Here is a 19,693-nt window from a genome sequence, read left to right as displayed (position 1 = left end):
TCAGAGGCGGTGCTGTTGGCGCAGGATAGAGCAGGGTTTAGGGCTGTTGTGCATAGGGTTGCTATGAGTCAGAAACAACTCGACGGCACATAACAACAATAACAACAACAACCATATCACATTAAAATAATTTGGGAAAATTGGGGAAACACTGGGACTTGGTAAGGACAGTATCAGGAGAAAACAGCCAACTAGCTTCCCTACTCTTTGCCTCAGAATGTGTCCCCAGGGAGGTGAGGGCTGGGGTGGGTGGAGGGTTACAATACCAGCAGTTAGCTTCCAAGGCCTTTACAGTTGAGTACTGTCACAATCAACCCATAGCTGACCCTCCAGAGGGTTTTAAGAAGCAGTAGACTGCACAGGAAATTGCCCATCTTTTTCCTGCAGAGAGCTGTGGATTCAAACCTTTGGCCACACAACTCCTTACCACTAAGTCATCAGCAGTCCTTTATTTCCTCAGTTTTGTGAGAGGCTGGCTCCTTTACTTAGTACTCCATTTTCCACTGTTATCTGTGGTAGTCTCCTCCCTTAGCACTTGATTCTTCTGACGGTCAGGCTCAGGGAAGTTCTAGAAAGGGAGTCAGAGTATATTGTCTTATTGAGACCACAGCTGCCCCCCCCCCTTTTATTTAGACTCGAAAATTGACCAAGGATAGAAAACCACTCAGAAACACAGCACGCTTACTAAACAAAAGACAAGAAGCTGAAGTAGCATCACAATCTTTTTTATTAGGACTTCCACTGTGGCTAGCCTCTGGGAGAAAGTTCCTTCTGCAGTGCCCGTGAAGGATGAACCAAGGGGAGGAACATGCAGCTGCAGTGATGGGGAGACAGGACTTGAGGACATTCCTCGCTGCCTGTCAAATAACTGTCTACAGAAAAGCACGTGGGTAGGGCATGAGACCAGATGGTATTGGATCCTCTACTGTTGCTCAAATGTTCTCAGAGTCCCTCTCACAATCCTGTTGTGATCTGGCATTTGGGCCACCGGCCATCTAAATGACTGGTGGTTAAGCTTAAAGGTCTTCTCACCACATATGGAAAGGTCATGCTACTTAGCCTTAATATTCTCTATTATCTGTGGAAGGTGATTTGGCCCATTAGCCCAGACAAGATCTGATGACATCACGCTCTGCTTCCCAGGGGGAAGAATGGGGATTCCCTGGGCTTTAGCTTTTCCTTAGTGCTAGTTGGGTTTGGTGGAAATTCTGTGCTTTTTCTTTCCCTTCCAAAGTTGCCAGTAACAGTACCAAGTAGGATATCAACAGTAGGAAAAATGCCTAGTCCCACCCTCCTCCAGGACTGAGCTGTTGGGAACAGTCAGGATACTTTAGTATCACCACCTCAAGACAGAGCTCTGTCACCTGGGTTGTAACCAGGAGCTAAGAGATCCTGTGCGAATGAAATCTAAGTGGTGAAGAGAAGGCAGCAGGCACTTCTGCTATAAACAAAGGGGACAGAAAGTGGCTGTGGTTACGAGTGCTGCCAGGGTATCCTGAGATTCTGGCATCAGGGTTGTTCTTTTAGTGCCAAGAATACATCACAATTCACGGGAAGGTTTGAAGAGAACATAGAAGGATCACGAGAGCCTGCTACTAGTTCTCCATTCTGTCTGGAGGCTACTCAGTTCTGGGCTGGTCACAGCTGTTCGAGGACACCATCAGCTTCTACTGACCTTACTGAAGCTAACACCTACAATGGTTGAGGTTGTGCTTCCAGCTGTCTAAGAGGCCTATGCACAACCTGGTTTCACTCCCCATATGAGAGGTCTTCTTCCTGGGTAGTTTAACCCTGTGCCTCCTGTATTGGTGACAGTAATAGGAGTGTCCTAAACTTGACCACTTATATAAAGGTCAGATGTGCCATCCAACAGGAAGAGCCAGAAAGGCCAGTGTCTGCCCGGCCAGCTCCAGTTGCCTCAGGCAATGGCAGGAAGAGGTGGTGTGCTCATGACTTCTGCTGCAGCTGTCCTCAAAGGTAGAAGAGCACTTAGAGTTGATCATTATCAAGGAGTGAGGGAACTCCATCCCTGGGTTGTCCAAAGGGCCACTGTTCAAAAGCTCTGTGCCGATGGCTGCTGGGGAAGGGTGACCCCGGAGGTCATGGAGAAGACCTGGAGAGGCTTTGGAGTGACAGCTATTCCCTCAGCTGACTCTCTGTCCTGCAGTTCCAGATCATCATCCAGCTGACCCTTGACTTAAAACTGGGAGCATGAGGAAGAGGACTGCTGAGTGGAAAATGTGCTAAAGGCAAGTGGTCTTCAGAGGAGCACATGTGTCAGGAGGTGGAGTAGGCGGTGCTGGGGAAAAACACTCATCTCATTTTGGGGCAGCCAAGAAGACAAGACTGAAACATTTTCTCATATTCTTAATAGAGTCAGACTCTAATTTTTATACTTGGCAGAATTTCAGACAGCTACAGTGATGAAAGTGCCCGACAAAGAAAAGGAATGGGCTGCACTACATTTAAAAAGCCTGGACATTTTCTTAGACTTTAGAGGGACTTCATAAATTAAGACATTGCTGGGGGTGGGCAGTGGGAACAGGGTGGGGTTTCTGCAATGCGGAAATAGGGGACTGATGGGTCCTTCCCTTTGGTAAAGAGCGGGGTGCTTAAGGAGAGGCTGGTTGCTCCTTCGTGCCTCCAAGTGTTTTAGGACTCCAGTGGAGCCCAGGGAACAACTCTCGTGGACTTGGAACTCTGTTCTCTAAGGGCAGTGTCCCTTAGGCCTTCTGCATCAGGACCCCATGAAGAAAGTTTTCCAGTAACAGGAATGAGATGATCCCAGATGGGTCAGATGCTGTTGCGGAAGGGCTCCAGGGTCTGCTTTGCTAGGCTGAGAAACAGCTGGCCCGAAGTGATCCTGTCTCACCCTCACCACAGAAAGCTGTAAGCAGGAGCGCCAGGGAGGTTAAGCGTTGTCTTGATCTGTGAAGCATCAGGGAGCAAGATGACAGACTTCCAGTCACCATGACTGATGAGGAGGCAGAAGAAAAGCAAAGCTCTTAAAGCCCAGAGCATGTCTCTACACAAACGCTTTGTCCAGGAGATCAAAAGACCCAAGGCCACTAATGTACAGAGTGATTTGCCAGGAGAGTAAGTGAGAACCCGTGTTTAATGTGCTTTAATTTTCTCAGTGCAAAACCCAGGTCTGGCTGCTTCAGATGCAGTCTTTGGCCCCAAGAGTTTGTGCTTGCTGTTTTATTTTGGGGGGTAGGTGGATGGGTACTAGACTGCATAATGGTCCCTCCTACTGATCAGTCTTAGAACTGAGGAGTATTTACAAAACAGTGGGTTTAACATGTTCAGGACCATACACATGAACACTGATCTTCTGAGTGTCTGCTTCATTTCAGTACCAATCAGAACCTGGCTTATCACCATGCTTCTAGGTCAGGCAGTGTCTACAGGAGGAAGTTACAGAGCTCTCTCACCACACCTCTAGTGGCAGCTCCGCTTTGCTCTGAGCATCCCAACACTGACAGGCTATGTCCTCCTCTAAGTACTCTAATCAGTACAGGAAAGTGCCTTGAGCAAAGGGGACAGGCTAGTTTTGGCATGACTGAGTTTAGTCTCTTTCTAATAACTTGCGGTAGTGAGAGCTGGCATATCTAAGCCACTCACTCGCTCACTCACTGCCACTTAGTCAGTTCTAATGCACAGCGCCCTTTCATTGGCTTTTTGAGGCTGTAGATCATAATGGGAGGAGACTTTCCATAGATCCAAACCTCCAAAAATGTACAGTGAAATTTGCTATGGAATAAAACCTGGATCCCAGGGCCAAACCTATCCCAATACACCTGATTTGAGAACCTGGTGGAAACCCAGGGGAGCTGGGGCTTGGAGGCGGTGCTTGCAGCCTCTGAGGCAGACTCCTCTATCTGAAGAGGACTCTGGTGGCCTAGTGGTAAGAAGGTACACTGACAATCCAAAGGCACACAGTTCAATCCACCAGCTGCTCCAAAGGGGAAAGATGACCAGTCAACTCATATCTGATTTACTGTCTCTGAAAACCTGCTTGAGGGTCAGCTATGAGTCGGTTCTGACTCAACAGCAGACAACCATCACCACCACCAATAACTGAAGGCTTTCCATGTCCAGCCAGGACCTAACTTATTGGGGAAAGGATGCAGTGATAAGAGGAAGTAACTCAGGCCACAATGCAATGACTAGGGAGAAGGGAAAACTTCCCCTTCTGTCAGGCTGTGTGGATCCCTCTCAGCTCAGGATGGTTAGATAAATATCCTCTTCTGAGTGCCAGGTCCCTATCCTCGCTGTCAGGATGGCTGAAAGGAGTCCCTGGTGATGGATTCTGTGCAGCTGCTCCTTTCTGGGCAGCAGATGAGGCTCATTCTGTTTGCTATTTAATGGCATACTTTCCTAGGTCTGTGGTTGAGATGAACTGGAGCAGATGGTAGGATGGAGCCCTCTCTCCTCCTCTTCCATTCAGATCTTGCTTCACTGGAGCTCACGCTTTGGGTCTCTGGTGACCATCTTGGGTGAAGCATTTAAAACAGACGACTATGACTCCTGATGCAAGCAGGCCTCCCTGGGCTCTGGATCATAAGCCACTATTTGAAAAATAGAGGCCAGGAGTACTTACCCTAGCTTTGGACTATTCTGGTAAAGACTTCTTGACTTGCTTGGCTGATCTGGTTGAGAGGTTTCTAGACTTCGGGGGGGTGGGGTGGCTGCCTCCTTCTTGTATAATCAAGGTAGTTGTGTTCTAGTCAAGGTGGACTAGGTGGTTTCTAACTATTTCTCCACCCTAACGCATCCCAGCGATACAGTACAGGCCCGCGACTAACAGTGGCTTACCAGAGGGGATTTTCTAAGGGAGTAAAAGGGGTTTGTAGCGTTTCCAGGGGCACATGTTAGTGTGATATGCCCACTCATTAAGAATTACTTGGCCAGAGATTCAGATATCAGAACTAGCCAAGGAAAGGGATAAGTAGAGATCCCCTCATCTATACCAGAGGCTTTATAAAGGGATTTTGGTCCTTTTCCAACAAAAAGGAACCAAGCCTCTGAAGGCGTGGACAGGTAGGCGTGTGTGTGTGTGTGTACATGTGCACGCAAAGACATGTATGTGGGCAGGTGTAAAGGGGGTTGGTAGCATTTCCAGGAGAACACATGAGTCGAATATGCTCCCTCATTATTAAGAATTATTGGCCAGAGACTTATATATCAGAAGTCAGTCTGTGAGGCTAGCTTTGATGTGAAGACAGGGGCATGGATTCCCTCAGTCTGCAGTGTAGGGGCGGATGCTGCCATGGCTCCCAAGGCTTCTCCCCACGGCAAGGCTTTTACTGCCTTTACTGTGGCAGGAATGAGGATTTCAGTGCCATTAAAGCCTACTGATAAATTAAGATGCTGGCAGTGCCCCATCCCCATGAATCTCAGTGCCAGGGGTTGGTAGGGGAAGAGGAGAAAGGAAAGGAGGGAGAGAATGCCATGGTCCCCAAGTTGAGCTCCTCTGGTCCATGCTATCCTGGGGGTTTCAGATGAATGGCTGCACTGTTGGGACGAGCAGCCAAGATGTAGATGACATTCTCCTGGAGGAACGTGGGCCAGTCCACATATCTAGAGTAAAAGCAAAGAGGAGAGACTTTGGAAGCTGACTGCAGAGCTTGAAGGCTCAGTACACTGGATCCCAGCTGAAGCATGACTTGGGGTGGAAAAAGCTCAGGGAAGTTTTGGCTTCTGTCTGAGGTGGTTATGGCTTGGCCTGGTGTTACCAAATCCACAGGATAGCTGGCCCTAAAGATCAGGGGTCAAATGTGCCCTCTGGGAACCTGGCTTCCGGGGTGGGCCCTTACTGTTCTTCGGTCTGTGTGTCAAGAGTAGGGGTTGGTGTGGGTGCAGACAACCAGGTTAAGAGGTCTCACTCACCTGGACTCCTGCTCAGTGGACAGGGTCTTATCCTGGCTCTTGCTGCTGCTGCTGCTGCTGGCTGGACTGCTGTCTGCTATGGGACCTACATGGCTTATGCTGTTAGACAAAGGACCTCTGGTTAGGACCGGGATAGTGAAAGGCCTGGCTCCTCCTAAACTTTGTTGATCTCATGATTCTGGATGTGCATGTCTAGCCTTTGCCAACAAGGGAGGAGAGAGTTTGAAGCAGAGGTTGCCCTTTGTATAGTATGGAAGAGAATCCTCTCCCAGAAGTTGGCAGAAGAGGGGAAAATACCTTTCACCCCAAGGTCAACTGGCATGGGAAATGAGGAGGGTAGGGTGAGCTGCGATTGGTAAGGAGCAGACCTGACACTGCAGGAAGGTGCCTCTGAGAGGTGTTTGCAGAACCAAGAATTCCGGGCACGGCGGCACTCCGCCTCACTGATAGTGTTTCCACTGCCCAGTGCCAAGAAGGTGGCTCGGGCTCGTTCTCGCTCCTTGACTGTCAGAAGTCTCAACAGAGAGTTCTGAGGAAGAAGAGACAAGTTAAGATCTTAAAGGTTAACTGTCAAACCATAGAGAGAGCTAACTCTATTATCACCTTTGCAGCTGTAAATAAGGTTTTTCCTTAAAGTTGCCCATGGTCTTTCTGGTAGTATTAGCTTTCCGACTGAGGCCCAGTGCAAGTCAATCTTCTTAGGCCAGTTTCCTGGGCACTGGATCACTGGCCACTGGGTGGAACCAGAGCCCATTGTGTAATGGCCCCTGCTCAGAGAGGACCCAGTGCTTTCCCAGTCTACCCAGCACACTTCCTAGGGCTCTGACACCCAACATTCCATGGCCATTTTAATACACTTTATGTATATGCTTCTGTGTTATTCTATACCTGAGAAGTTTTAGTTGGGGAAAAAAAATTCATTCTAGTTACACTTCTAGTGAGTTGTTGTTGTGTTACATCAAGCTGGAATCAACTCTTAGCTGAGCCCTTACTAGGTTTACAGACACAGTTAATCACATAGGAGGAGACTGCCCATCCTTCTTCTCCCATGGAGCACCTGGTGGATTTGAACCACGTCTTTGGGTTGGCAGTGCAACTCCATACCATCAAGGCACCAGAGCTCCCTAGTGGTTATAACCCTTTAAATAACTCCCACATGGGTTTTCAAAGAGCACCTCACCTGGGGACGCAACTGCTGCAGAAGTAGGAGGGACTCATGGGACAAGAAGTCAGGCCACTCGATATGGCCCCGATGCTCAGGATCCAGGGCTGCAAACTGTCGAGCTGCCTGCTCCTCTTGCTCATCACTCAGGGCCCTCTCACTGTCCCCCCGCTTTGCTGCTTGGTGGCGGTAGCGCAGGAAGTCCTCCAGAGTCAGGGAGCAATCTGTGGGGAGGCACCCCAGGCTGGCCATCCTCACCCCTTTCCAAGCCTCTAGGGCACCTCCACTCACCTCCAGGGCACCCTCCAGTGTCCCCATTTTCACAGCTCTTGTTTAGTCTCTGTCTCCTCCCACAGCCAGGGTAACTCAGGGTGTGGCCGGGGGTGGTGCCTCTGTTGGTCAACAACTTGGGAACAGGGACAATTTACCCCCTACACACTCTCCATTTCCAAAATACTCCTCTCATGGCTCATCCTAGAAAGGTGAAAGAGGAAACCCACCCAGCCCCTCTCCCTTCACAACAGCACCCTCCAGCCTCACCAGGAATGACTTTACACTGCTGAAAGGTCTCCATGAGGCTGTACATTTCCTCCTCGGTAAGCAGCAAGTTGAGGTTGTCCTAGGGGTAACAAAGAAAGCACGGAGTCAGTGATCTCAGAGTCCAGTGAGAGAGAAAGGCTAGGGATCGACATTTTGAAAGAGTATTTCAATTGCAAGGCAATTCTGAGATACTTTATTTCACAACCAAGGTAGACTGAGGCCCCACAAAGGAGAAAGACCTTGCTTAGAGTTACTCAACTCTGTGACAGAATCTTCTGTAGAACCAAATATCCTAACTCCAGCCTTAAGTCCATTTTATTAAAAGAGCAGGGTTTTAAAAATTTTATTATTTTTTTGTGTGTACCGTCAAATCAGATCTGACTGATACAGGAGGAGATTGTTCCTCCTGCTCCAGCAGAGCATCTGGTGGATTTGAACCGTGTACCTCTTGGACTGCAGTGCAGCTTCTTGCCACTAGCCCACCAGAGCTTGCCTAAAATAGCAGTTTTCAAATTATTCTGAGTTGAGCTAGGGACTCCTTGGAAGTTTCTTAGAAAGTAAGGAAGATGAGGATAGGTATAGGGCTGAATTTTGAACCCGAACAACACCATTTTATGTATTTAGCTTTTGCTTTAGACTGTACTCAAAAGAATTTTTCAGTTGAAATAAAGTTTAGTTTTAGCTCTGCTTCTAATCGACTCTAAGCAACTCTCAAATATTTCCTGAGAGGCTGTGCTGTCAGAAACTTTGAAAATTTGCTTTTCTAAGGGAGCTCTGGTAGCCTACTGGTAAGAATCTGCGCTCCAATCCTAAAGACACTCAGTTTGAAACCACTAGCTGCTCTGCAGGAGAAGGGTGGGCAATCTCATCCTGTGCGAATAATGACTCTGAAAACCTGCTGGAGGGTCAGTTATGGGTCAGTTCTGACTTGATGGCACACAATAACTAATCCATTGCAATAGCCCCTGTTGGTGGCATGGTCTCCAGCTACCTTAATTGCAGGTACATGGTCGTGCAAATCATCAACTGCTGTAGGATCAGTATAAGAGTGCTTTCTCCACCGTGAAAGATGGTGGTGGAGAGAGGATGAAAAGATTATGGCAGATGGTGAAGGGAATGTGAAGGAGTGTGCCAAGATTGTGGAAGTGTAGCCCAAAAGAACATTGGTGATGGAGCCACAGTTAAAGGTTTTGCTCTGGATGACTGAATTAAAAGCTGATTTGTAACTGCTTTGAGATAAAGTTTTTTGAATGACTGAGAAAACCAGCGATGCATTTGTGAGGCTGAATTGAATCTAGACTTTCACTAATTGAGGAATTGTGTCTTGCTGTTAATCTGGTTTGGGACTGCTGGGCTAACCCTGGACTTGCATTGTGTGATATTCTTTGCCTCCTCAATCTAATCTATTTCCCTAATAAACCCCACAATTGTGAGTGAAGTTTGTGAGTCAATTTGCAATGAACATTGGACTCAATGATTGGCAGAAATAGTTGCAGGAGCATGTGGGGTGGCATGTCTGATCATGGAGCTATTTGTTTGGTTCTAGGATATTATTGATGGAGACAGTTCCCCTTTATGAAGCTGGAAGAAATCAGGATTGGCATTCTCCACACTGCATCTGCTCCTTTTACAGAGGCCATTATGACAAAGTTCCTAAAATGAGATGAGTTTTCTGTGTGTATGTAGGTGTGTGTGCAGAAATTTTAATTCCAAAAGAGCTCTAACATTTTGTTAACATTATTATATAGTATTTAAACTATATGTTTTCTGGTAGTATGGTTTTTTTTTTTTCTTTAAAGTACCAGCAAAGGACAGAAACCCATATTTCATATGAATTCATTTGTGGATTTTAAAAATAACTCTTTCTTGTAATGTACACTTACTGACAACACAGTAAATGATGGACACCAAGACGGTGTTACAACATTGTGAGATGTTCAGTGCGGCTGAAGTGGATGTGGTGTGGGTGTGTGCAGGAGGTGTGGGAGGATGATAAAAGACAAGGGAGGAGGGATAGGCAGAAACTTAGTTGTAAACAATATTAATGCCCTGATCTGAGCCTCTGTGAGGCCTTTATTCTGAGGGCAGAAGGGGGTTACAAAAGGACTTTTGAGTGGACAGTGTTATGGTCTTATCAGTAGTTACTGTGTAGATTAGAACACCAAAATCTGAAGGCAGGGAGAGCAGTTAGGTGATTGCTACAACAACACAGGTAAAATAAAGTGAACGGCTAAATGAAGATTTAAGAATGAGGAAGTAGGGGAGCTCTGGTGGCCTAGTGGCAAGAAGCTGCACTGCAATCCCAGAGGAACACGGTTCGAATCCACCAGATGCTCTGCCGGAGAAGGAGGTGCAATATCCTCCTGTACCAGTCAGATCTGATTTGACGGTACACGCACACAAAATAATAATAAAAAAAAAATTTTAAAAAAAAAAAAAAGAATGAGGAAGTGGGGAGAGGAGAAATCAGAGTCACAGAGTTTGGTGGGTGGAGGGAGGGGTAAAGGGATTAGGAAAGATTCAGATGGGACCTGAAAAGACAGGTTTAACAGTGGGTATAAATCAACAGGTACGCCTGATTCAGGCCATAGTCTTCACAATTACTAGCTATGTTTCAGAGAGCTGGACAATGATTGAAGATGCCAGAGGAAGAAATGATGCCTTTGATCTGTGCTTCTGATGAAGAGTTGTGAACTCCTCTTCATGGAATGCCAAGAAAACACATCAGTCTGTCTTGGAAAGGGTGAAACCAAGTTTCTCCTTAGAGGCTAGGAATTTGAAGCTCTGTCTCACATACTTTGGGCATGTGGCCAGGAGGGACCAATCCTTGGAGAACATTATCATGCTCGGAAGGGTGTGGGGACAGCGCAGGAGAGGAAGACTCCAGATGAGACGGAATGATATAGTAACTGGGGAAATGGGCATAGGTGTGTTGGAGTCAGGGAGCCTGGCTCAGGCTAGGGCAGGCTTCAGAGTTGTTGCACACAGGGTCTCTATAAGCTGTAAGCAACTTGACGGCACATGATAACAATATTTTGGTAATGATTGTATGAAACACAATATGAATTAAAAAATTTAAAAAAAGAGGGAAAAAAGAAAAAATGAAGAAGTGAGGAGGGACTTAAGAGTGACTAGAAGATACAGTCAATAGAATTAATTTACTTAATGTGAGGGATTAGGGAGAGAAATGAGTTAGTGTAAGTAACTTGAGCGATAATATAATATTATTTACAGAGATAATTATCCGAGACATATCAGGTCTGAAGAGAATTATGAGTTCATTTTGGGCCATACTGAGTATAAGATAGCTGTGGAAATTAAAAACGGGTAAGTTCAAATGAGAAGAAATTTAGATCTGGCTTCTAGAAAATTATTAGTGCTTATGTGTTTGCATGGAATGAATAAAGTTACCCAGGAAGAGACTGTAGTGAGAAAAGAACAGTGTTAACATCGGAGCCCTGGGAAGCACTAAAATTTAAGACAAGTAAATAATAAAGGATACTGTGAAAGAATTATCAGAGAAGGCAGGAGGACAGTAAGTTGAGAAGAGGATATTTATTGGAAACCAAGAAAAGAGTTTCACAATGACTAGCTTCTGTAGCCTGAAATCGATGAAGCATGCAATCAAGATGCACTGATACATTCCGGTGATTAGAATGGGGAAGGAGTGGGAACATAGAGTTTTGGTGATAGAAACAACATCAGAGATCACAGGATAGAATTTTGCAAGTTCAATGACCTATTCACTAAAAACACATTTTTTTCCAATCACATAAATGGTGACTACACATTTGGATTTCACTGGATAGAATATACAGGAATCAAACTGACTACTTCTGGGGGAGGATGATGGAAATACTCCATATCATCAGAACAAGGCCAAGGTCTGACTTTGGAACATGCCATACGTAAATTCAAGTTAAAGCTGAAGAAAATGAAAACAAATTCATAAGCCAAGGTATATATGGCTTGAAGTACATTCCATCATCTTCCACAATTTAGAGACGATTTTAGGAATGTATTTGACCGCACACTAATTACAGGAGATCTGCCAAATTGTGGGCTGATATCAGGGACATAATAGATGAAGAAAGCAAAAGGTTATGAAAAAGACAAGGAAGAAGGATGAAACTGAATGTCAGAAAAGATGCTGAAGGATGCTCTTGAAGATACAGTAGCCAAAGCAAATGGAAAAAAGTAAAATAACTGAACAACAGATTCCAAAGGGCAGCCTGAGAAGACAAAGTAAAACACTACAATGAAATGTGTAGAGACCTGCAGTTAAAAATTCCAAAGAACAGAACACACTGGGCACTTCTCAGGCTGAAAGAATGGAAAGAGAAAAGTCAAATCTTGAGTTGCAATACTGAAGAATTCTAAGAGCAAAATGTTTAATGATACAAGCTGCATCAAAAGAGCAGAATACACAGAATCACTATACCAAAATGATCTGGTTGATGTTAGCCATTTCAGGAGGCTGCATACAATTAAAATCTGACAGTATGGAAGGAACAAGTCCAAGATGTACTAAAGGGACTGGTGATAGAGCAGTATGCAGCAGGTGATGGGACACCAATTGAGATGGTTCAAGAGATGGGTACACTGCTTGGAAAGATCCATATTTGTGTCCATTTCAGAGACAGATGATCCAACAGAATTGGAAATTACTGAACAATATCATTAATATCAATCACACTACTAAAATTTTGCTGAGCTCTGGTGGCCAAGTGGCAAGCAGCTGTGCTGCAATCCTGAAGGCACGTGGTTCAAGGCCACCAGGTGCTCTGCGGGAGAGGGATGGGCAATCTCCTCCCTTGTGATTAACTGTCTCTGAAAAGCTGCTGGAGAGTCAGCTATGGGTTAGTTTGTTTTTTTTTTAGTGTATCGTAACAAATTTATTCCACAGTAAACAACAACAACAACAACAACAACAACATTTTGCTGAAGATCATACTAAGATAGCTGCATAAGCATTAATAAGCAATTGCCAAAAATTCAAGTTGTATCCACCACATCTCCAAAGTACTACAGGGATCAGGGTATCACCGCTGACATTTGCTGGATCTTGGCTGAAAGCAGATAATACGAGAAAGATGTTTGTTTACCTCTGGTTTATGGACTACACACAGGTACTGGACCATATGAATAATAATAAAATATGTATAACATTGTACAGAATCAGAATTGCAGAACACTTAACGTGCTCATGCAGAACCTACATGGAACAACAAATAGTAATTTGAACATAACTGGAGGACACAATATGGTTTTAACTCAGGAAGAGTGTAACTCAAAGTTGTGACCTTTCACCATATTTATTCAATCTGTATTCTTTGCTGTTGTTGAGTGCTGCCGAGTCTGACTCACAGCGACTCTAAGAACAGCCATTCTGAAACCTGCCCTATCCAGTGCCATCCTCATCATCTCTGAGACACTTGAGCCCATTACTGAAGTCACAATGTCAATCTATCTCATTGGAGATCTTTCTCTCCTTCACTGCCCCTCCATCTTTCCAAGCATGATGTCCCTTTCCAAAGAATAGCCTCATCTAGCTACATGTCCAAAGTATGAACTATCAAGGTTGATCAACCTATACACTGACCAAGGAATCTGAAAAATAGAGATTATGATGATCAAGGCATCAAGACTGAAGGAAGACTCACCAGTCTGTGATATGCAGATTACACAAATATGCTTGCAGAAAGTGAGGACGACTTGAAGCTGATGAAGCTCAAAGACTTGGGGATTATACCCCAACATAAAGAAAACAAACAAACAAAAATTCTTCACAACTGGAACAATAAGCAAAATCATGATAAATGGAAAAGATTGAAACCTGACAAGGATTTAATATTACTTGGATTCATTATCAACATCCATGGAAGAAGCAGTCAAGAAAGCAAATGATGTAACCAATCTACTGCAGTAATTTCTTTAAAGGCAGCAAAGACGTCCCTTTGAGGGATGCACCTGACTCAAGTCATGGTATTTTCAATCACCTTTTAGGCAGACTCATCAGAAAATATGCTGTGAAGGACCTCTCCAAAGGGCTAAAGGGCAATGATGTCAGATTAAAGACGAAGATGTGCCTTATGAAAATGATGGCATTTTCAATTGTTTCCTAAGCATCTGGAAGTTGGACAATGAATAAGGATGACTAGGGAAGAATCACTGTCCTTAAATTGTGGCTTTGGCCTGGAGTACTGAATATCCCATGGTCCACCAAAAGAATAAACACATTTTTCTTGGAGGAAGTACAACCAGAGTGCTCCTTAGAGGAAAGGATGGTGAAGCTTGGCTGCAACTACTTTGGGCATGTTGTCCAGAAGGGCTAGTCCTTAAATAAAAAAGACATCATGATGGAAAAGGTGGACAATCAGAAAAAGAAAAGACCTTCAATGAGGTAGACTAACAGTGATAATAACAATGGGTTCAAGTGTAATGGAGATAGTGAGGCACAGGTTAGGACAAGGTTCAACTGTTCTTCATAGTCTCATTTTGAGTGTTAGCCAACTTAACAGCACATGACAATTAAAAGGGATATTAGCATTATGGTATGGTTCTTAAAGTTAACTCACTGCTTTCAAGGAAGTATTGACTCATAAACAACCCTCCAGTGGGTATTCAGAGTCTGCCAATCACATGGGAGAAGACTGCCCATCTTTCTTCTTCCATGGGACATTTGGTGGATTTGAAACACTTACCTTTGGGTTGGCAGTGTAACTTCTTACCCATTAGGAAACTATAGCTCTCCAATGATGCCAGTAAAGAATATGAAATATACCATGGACTATGACCAGTTCTTAGGCAAGTCTACTCCTTGGAAAGGGACATCATGCTTGGAAAGATGAACGGTCAGTGAAGGAGAGAAAGACCGCCAATGAGATGGATTGACTCGATAACCTCAGCAATGGGCTAATATGTCAGCGATGATGAAGATGACACACAGGACAGGTCAGGGTTCAAGTTGGCTGTTCATGGGGTCACTGTGAGTTGTACTTGACTCAATGGCACCTAACAACAACAATAAAAACCACCAGTTGTTCCAAGGGAGACAGATATGAAATCTCCATGTGATTTATAATCTCTAAAAACCTCACTGGAGAGTAAGCAATGAGTCAGTTCCAACTTGATGGCACATAACACAACAAAAACAACAACTAGAAGAACAAACAAATCTGTTTGGCATAAGTACAGCCAAAACACTCCTGATAAGGGAGGATGGTGAGACTGTCCCATGTGTTTTCAGACATGCTGTCAGCAGAGAACAGACGCTGAAGAAGGAGGTCATGTTTGGTAAAGTAGAGGGTCAGTGAAAAAGATGAACATCTTCAGCAAGATGGATTATACAGTGACTGCCAATCGTGCGCTCAAACCCAGCAAGAGCAGTGAGGATGCGGCCGGGCTGGGCAGCGCTCTGTTCTCTGCATACAGTCATTGTGAGCTGGCATCAACTAGATGACACCTAAAAACAACAGCAATCAGAGTAGGTAGAAATGAGAGAAAACTGAGAAGAGGACGGTATATTCCTAGGGGTTTAGGAAGGAGATGCCTTCAGCTCATCAGAATACCCAAAGGAGAGCTGTGAGCAAAAATGCTGGCATTTGGAGGGGTGGTGACTGGTGCTGAGGTGACGAATACTGTCCTTAGGGCAGCCTTGTTGTTGAAGCACATTCTAGTTGGGAGGAAGGTGTTTAAGAGCCTGAAAAGAACAGTTCAATACTTTATTTCATGACAAAGCCAGGAAGAAAGAATTATTTATTTGTAAGTATACCCATTTCCAGGCAGTGCAATAAGACAGATCAGCATATTCTCCTAACTCTGAAGTGAAGAATGAAGGTATCTTTAGGACAACAGATTGATAATGCAAAACTGTGAATTCTATTCAGGTGTGCTGAGAAATGGAAATAAATCTAGTTTTCAGTGGAAATCTTAGACTGTCTTCATGAAAAATTAAAAGGCATTTATATCTAATTTGCACAGTTTTGGATCAATAGAGCTTTGCTATTTTATTCAAAGACCATTTCAGATATGAAAAATAAATGTTCCTAACAAAGGATAGAGCAGGGTTTAGGGCTGTTGTACATAGGGTCGCTATGAGTTGCACACGACTCGACGGCACATAACAACAACAACAAAAGTCAAATGGTAAGGCCAAGTAAGGATCTTAAGATTCAAAAAGTTTTCTTGTGATAGAGTCTATCATTATTGGAAGCCAGCTGTTTAAGATTTCAGCTTAGTTTTCCCAATGAATAGAATGAATGACAACAGCAGAATATTAAAAAGCTGAACAGTTCCAAATAGAATTACTTTTGAGACATCAGGTCTCATTCTTTCCAATCAGTCCTCTGGCTCACTGGTTTAGAACCAGGGATGATCCCATCTCCCAGGAAACATTTAGTAATATCTGAAGGTATTTTTTATGGTCACAAGTGGGGTGGGTGATAGAGGGTTCAAATCAGGGATGCTGTGATGCATGCTACAACAGATACAGGCTCATAACCAAGAAATATCCAGCTCTAGATGTTAACAGTCTTGAGGGTCGGAAACCCTATCTTAGCTCTACCATTTCTAAATCTACTATTTTTATTAAATTTACTATTAAGAAAGCTATTTAACTACCTAGAAACAGATGTTCCCAGACCAGGCCTCCAAAAAAAAAAAGTGACAAATCCCCCTCTATGCAGTAGTTCACTATCCCCGAAGTCCCTGCTCACACAGTAGTGGCAGCTCCAGCCCGTTTCTGTGTGTGCCATTTCGGTCACCTCTGCTGCACCATCTCCCTGGATGTAGCCCATACGGCGTAGGCAGCCATCATGGAAGACCCTGGCACAGATCCTGCACGGGAAGAGGCTCTCAGCTGTCCAGACCTCACAGACATCACACATCTCATCGTTGACAACCTGGGGAAAGATGGCAGGGTGAACAGACAGCAAGGTCCCACTGCCACCAAGCACAGAGCTTCTTCCCACATGGGGCTGAGCCTCCCTGGGAGGAGCAGCTCCAACCAAAAGTAGTGCTAAAGCAATAGTTTTTCCGCCCTCTGGAGGACAAGAACCGGGAGGCTCTTCCAACTGTTCAAGCTTTTGTGATCATGTTTCAAATGGGGATACTACTGGCATCTTGGAAGAACAACTTGTTGGGGAGATTACTGCAGACTTTGCAAGACATTTAGTATTCCGGTTTTCCTGGAATAGCAAGTTCTAGTCACTGTGAACTCTCAAACTGCTTCCTCTCAAACTCCCAAATGCTCTTCTCCAGGGAGTAGAACTTCCATGGCTGGGGATCCTGGGCAGGAAGAGTTGGCAGGAAACCCACCATGGTGCCATTCTCTATCACCCAAGCCTTTTGTTAAAACAACCTAGGGTGTAACTAACAATTTTGTTCTTGTGGAAGGAATTCACAGGTTGTTGTAGACTCAGCTTGATCATTCTGGTCTCACCTGAGCTCACCCTGCTCTCTCTAGCCTGCTCCCTTATACTCAAAGGGTCGAATGCTGGAAGATTCTGCCCTCAAGGGGTCACTCACAGGTTCTCTGGGATCCAAGCAGATATCTGGAGGCTTGTCATCATCTAGCTTCCGGGTGGGGCGGATGAAGGCAGGGGGTGTGAAACGATTTGTCCTATCAAACTCCTCAGGTTCCACTCCTCTCCCATCCCGGAGCCGCTCCCAAGCTGCACGGTGGGCACTGCTCTCTTCCTGAAGTGCGGCGGCTTCGGCCTCTGCTTCTTTCTCCTCCTGCACCTCCTGGACAGAGCCCTCTACAGTGCCACGGCGGGACCCTGATGGCTCCCCCGTACGACGGAGGGAAGGCCTGTCCCGCAGCCCATCCTTGAAGGCAGACACAGCCAGGCTCACCTTCTGTACCTGCTCCACGGTCTGCCGCTTGGACATCAACACCCCCATGGCTCTGTGGGGAGAAAAAGCAGAAGGCCACAGACTCTTAGTCAACAGCTGAGCATGCTAGTCCAATCAGTTTCAACCATTCCCTACTGGCGAGTGATACTGAATGGTTTCTCCCGTTTCTGAAACTTAGTATAGTGGAGTGGAAAGAACACTCTGTAAGGAGTCAGAAGACCTTGACTCTAGTTCTGATGATCCTATGACTTTGGTTTTCCTTGTCATAAAATGAGAAATTCCCTCATTATGAAATCTATCTAGTCTACTTCAGAGGGCTGTCTTAAGGACATGATAACAGGCACTCGACATATGCTATTTTTCCCCCGTCCTAAAAGTCAATTTGGTCAAAAGGCCCCAGACCTCGGCTACTCTGAGGCAGTTGGGAGACTTCAGAGCTCAAGTGTCTCTTCTGCCTACAAGAAGATCTAAGGCATAAAGGAAGCCCAATGTAGCACATTTCAGACTCAATGACTGGAGGAAAAGTCCTCACTAAGCTCCGTGCACAATCCATCTGGGGAATAATCTTCATCAAATGAACTGCTGTGCTTGCAGAGTTCCTGAGCGATGCAGTCAGGAAGCTTGCCACTCCATTCATGCAGTCAAAGTCACAAACAAGCCTCTGCCCCTCTCTGATTAGTAGTCATTTATCTTTGGGGCTCTGTGAGTCACACAACTGGCCCTTTATAAGCATCAAGGTACTTTTCACACTTCTAAGTCTTCACCAGAGTCAGTCTCATAGTTTTCTGCTTTATATTTTTTTTTTAACTGTTCCAGGAAGGCCTGTATCTTCATCAGCTTAAAAAGTAATGTAATCCCTGTCCCTCCTCTATAGCACCAGCGTGGACCATTGGAGACAGGGCATGACATAGCACAATTCAAAGGCAGTCTCCTACTTGCTAGCCTGAAAGGCCTTCTTAGTGGCAGTTAGCTGTGAAGTGCTTGTTCTAAGTAAAGTGGAGCAGTGTCCTTTTTGGTCTCACTCTCAATTCATTCTAATCGAGGCTATTGAACAACATTTATGGGCGAAGCACTGACAGCCCATTAGAGGGAAAAGAAGATGGAAGGACTGAGCTTTAACATCCAAGATACTTAATATCAGAAGTCAAAAGTCTCCAAGTGCTGGGTGTGTCTAAGGAAAGGTGAGATCACACTACTGGGGCAGGTCTTGGGGGGCAGTGTACCACATTGCCCTCAATTTGTTAATGGTGGCTTAGTGGTAAGGAAGGTGCACTGCCAAGCGAAAGGTACACAGTTGAAATCCCCTAGCTGCTCCATGGGATGAAGATGGGCAATCTCTTCCCATGCAATCTACTGCCTCTGAAAACCCATGGGAGTGTCGGCTATGAGTTTGTTCTGACTCAATGGTCCACAAGAATATCAGTAGGAGCAGTAGTAGCAATTAGAGGTCACTGAAACAGCCTAGGGAAGAAGTATATGGCTTAAATGGAAAAAGTGGCAACAGGAATGATACTAAATATAATTGCTATCATGGAAACTGAATTAGAGGAATTTAGGAGTAAAGTGACAACTGACTGGATCAAGAGTAAGAGAGAGATGGCAGTTTGACCAATTACAAGAATGGTAGTGTCATTTACAGAAATTGAGAAAGAAAGTAGACAGACAATTAAATTGGATTCTGTACATATTAAAGATTTGCCCCCACCCAACACTCTATTGCCTTGCTATCCTTTGCTTAAAACTTTCAATAATTTCCTAGTTTTTATGATACAATCCCCTAAATCAATCTCATTACTAGAATCAATGTCCAGCCACAGACCAGCTCCCTTCTTTACTCCTGTTTCATGCACAGTGACCTTCTTTCAGTCTCTATTTACCACACTTCCTCTTACCACTAACCATTTCTCAGAGGGGAGCTCTGGTGGCCTAGTGGGTAACACGTTGTGCTGCCAACCCAAAGGCAGGCAGTTTGAATCTACCAGTTGTTGGCAGGAGAAAGATCAGCAATCTCCTTGTATGCGATTTGCAGCTTCTTAAAAATGCACTGGAGGGTCAGCTGTGAGCTGGTTGTTGTGACTCAGTGGCATATAACCATACCATCATCGCCATCACCACCACTGAGGGTCAGTGGTTTGAATCTACAAGGCCACAAGAGACTCCTAAGGCCCTCTGCCTTTATAGATTCAAAGATTTGGAAATCCTTTAAGGCAGTTCTATTCTGTCCTACAGGATCTCTGGGTT

General features: G+C 44.9%; 1 protein-coding gene across 1 annotated transcript; it reads right to left on the bottom strand.

The window, feature by feature from the left end:
- Positions 1–5,486: 5,486 nt before the first annotated feature.
- On the bottom strand, positions 5,487–17,500 carry KIAA1045 (KIAA1045 ortholog). The gene is made up of 7 exons (XM_006898527.1): positions 17,123–17,500; positions 16,312–16,497; positions 7,595–7,673; positions 7,073–7,278; positions 6,261–6,421; positions 5,893–5,991; positions 5,487–5,583 (listed from the first exon to the last, which is right to left on the bottom strand). Exons 1-7 carry the CDS (start codon positions 17,498–17,500, stop codon positions 5,487–5,489), a joined length of 1,206 nt encoding a protein of 401 aa, XP_006898589.1.
- Between the last annotated feature and the right edge of the window lie 2,193 nt (positions 17,501–19,693).

This window comes from Elephantulus edwardii, unplaced genomic scaffold, assembly GCF_000299155.1.
Source record: "Elephantulus edwardii isolate Elephantulus edwardi_28Jun2011 unplaced genomic scaffold, EleEdw1.0 scaffold00232, whole genome shotgun sequence".
NCBI lineage: Eukaryota > Metazoa > Chordata > Mammalia > Macroscelidea > Macroscelididae > Elephantulus > Elephantulus edwardii.
This window is presented reverse-complemented; position numbering and strand designations above follow the sequence as displayed.

Bases quoted from the DNA above. Each gene is read 5' to 3' on its own strand.
- KIAA1045 (XM_006898527.1), bottom strand. From the start codon at position 17,500: ATGGGGGTGTTGATGTCCAAGCGGCAGACCGTGGAGCAGGTACAGAAG. The intron at 7,674-16,311 runs GTGAGCAGGGAC...TGTTACCCCTAG, and splicing joins GCTGGAGCTGCCACTACTGT to GACAACCTCAACTTGCTGCT. The intron at 5,584-5,892 runs GTGAGTGAGACC...CTTTTACTCTAG, and splicing joins TCCACTGAGCAGGAGTCCAG to ATATGTGGACTGGCCCACGT.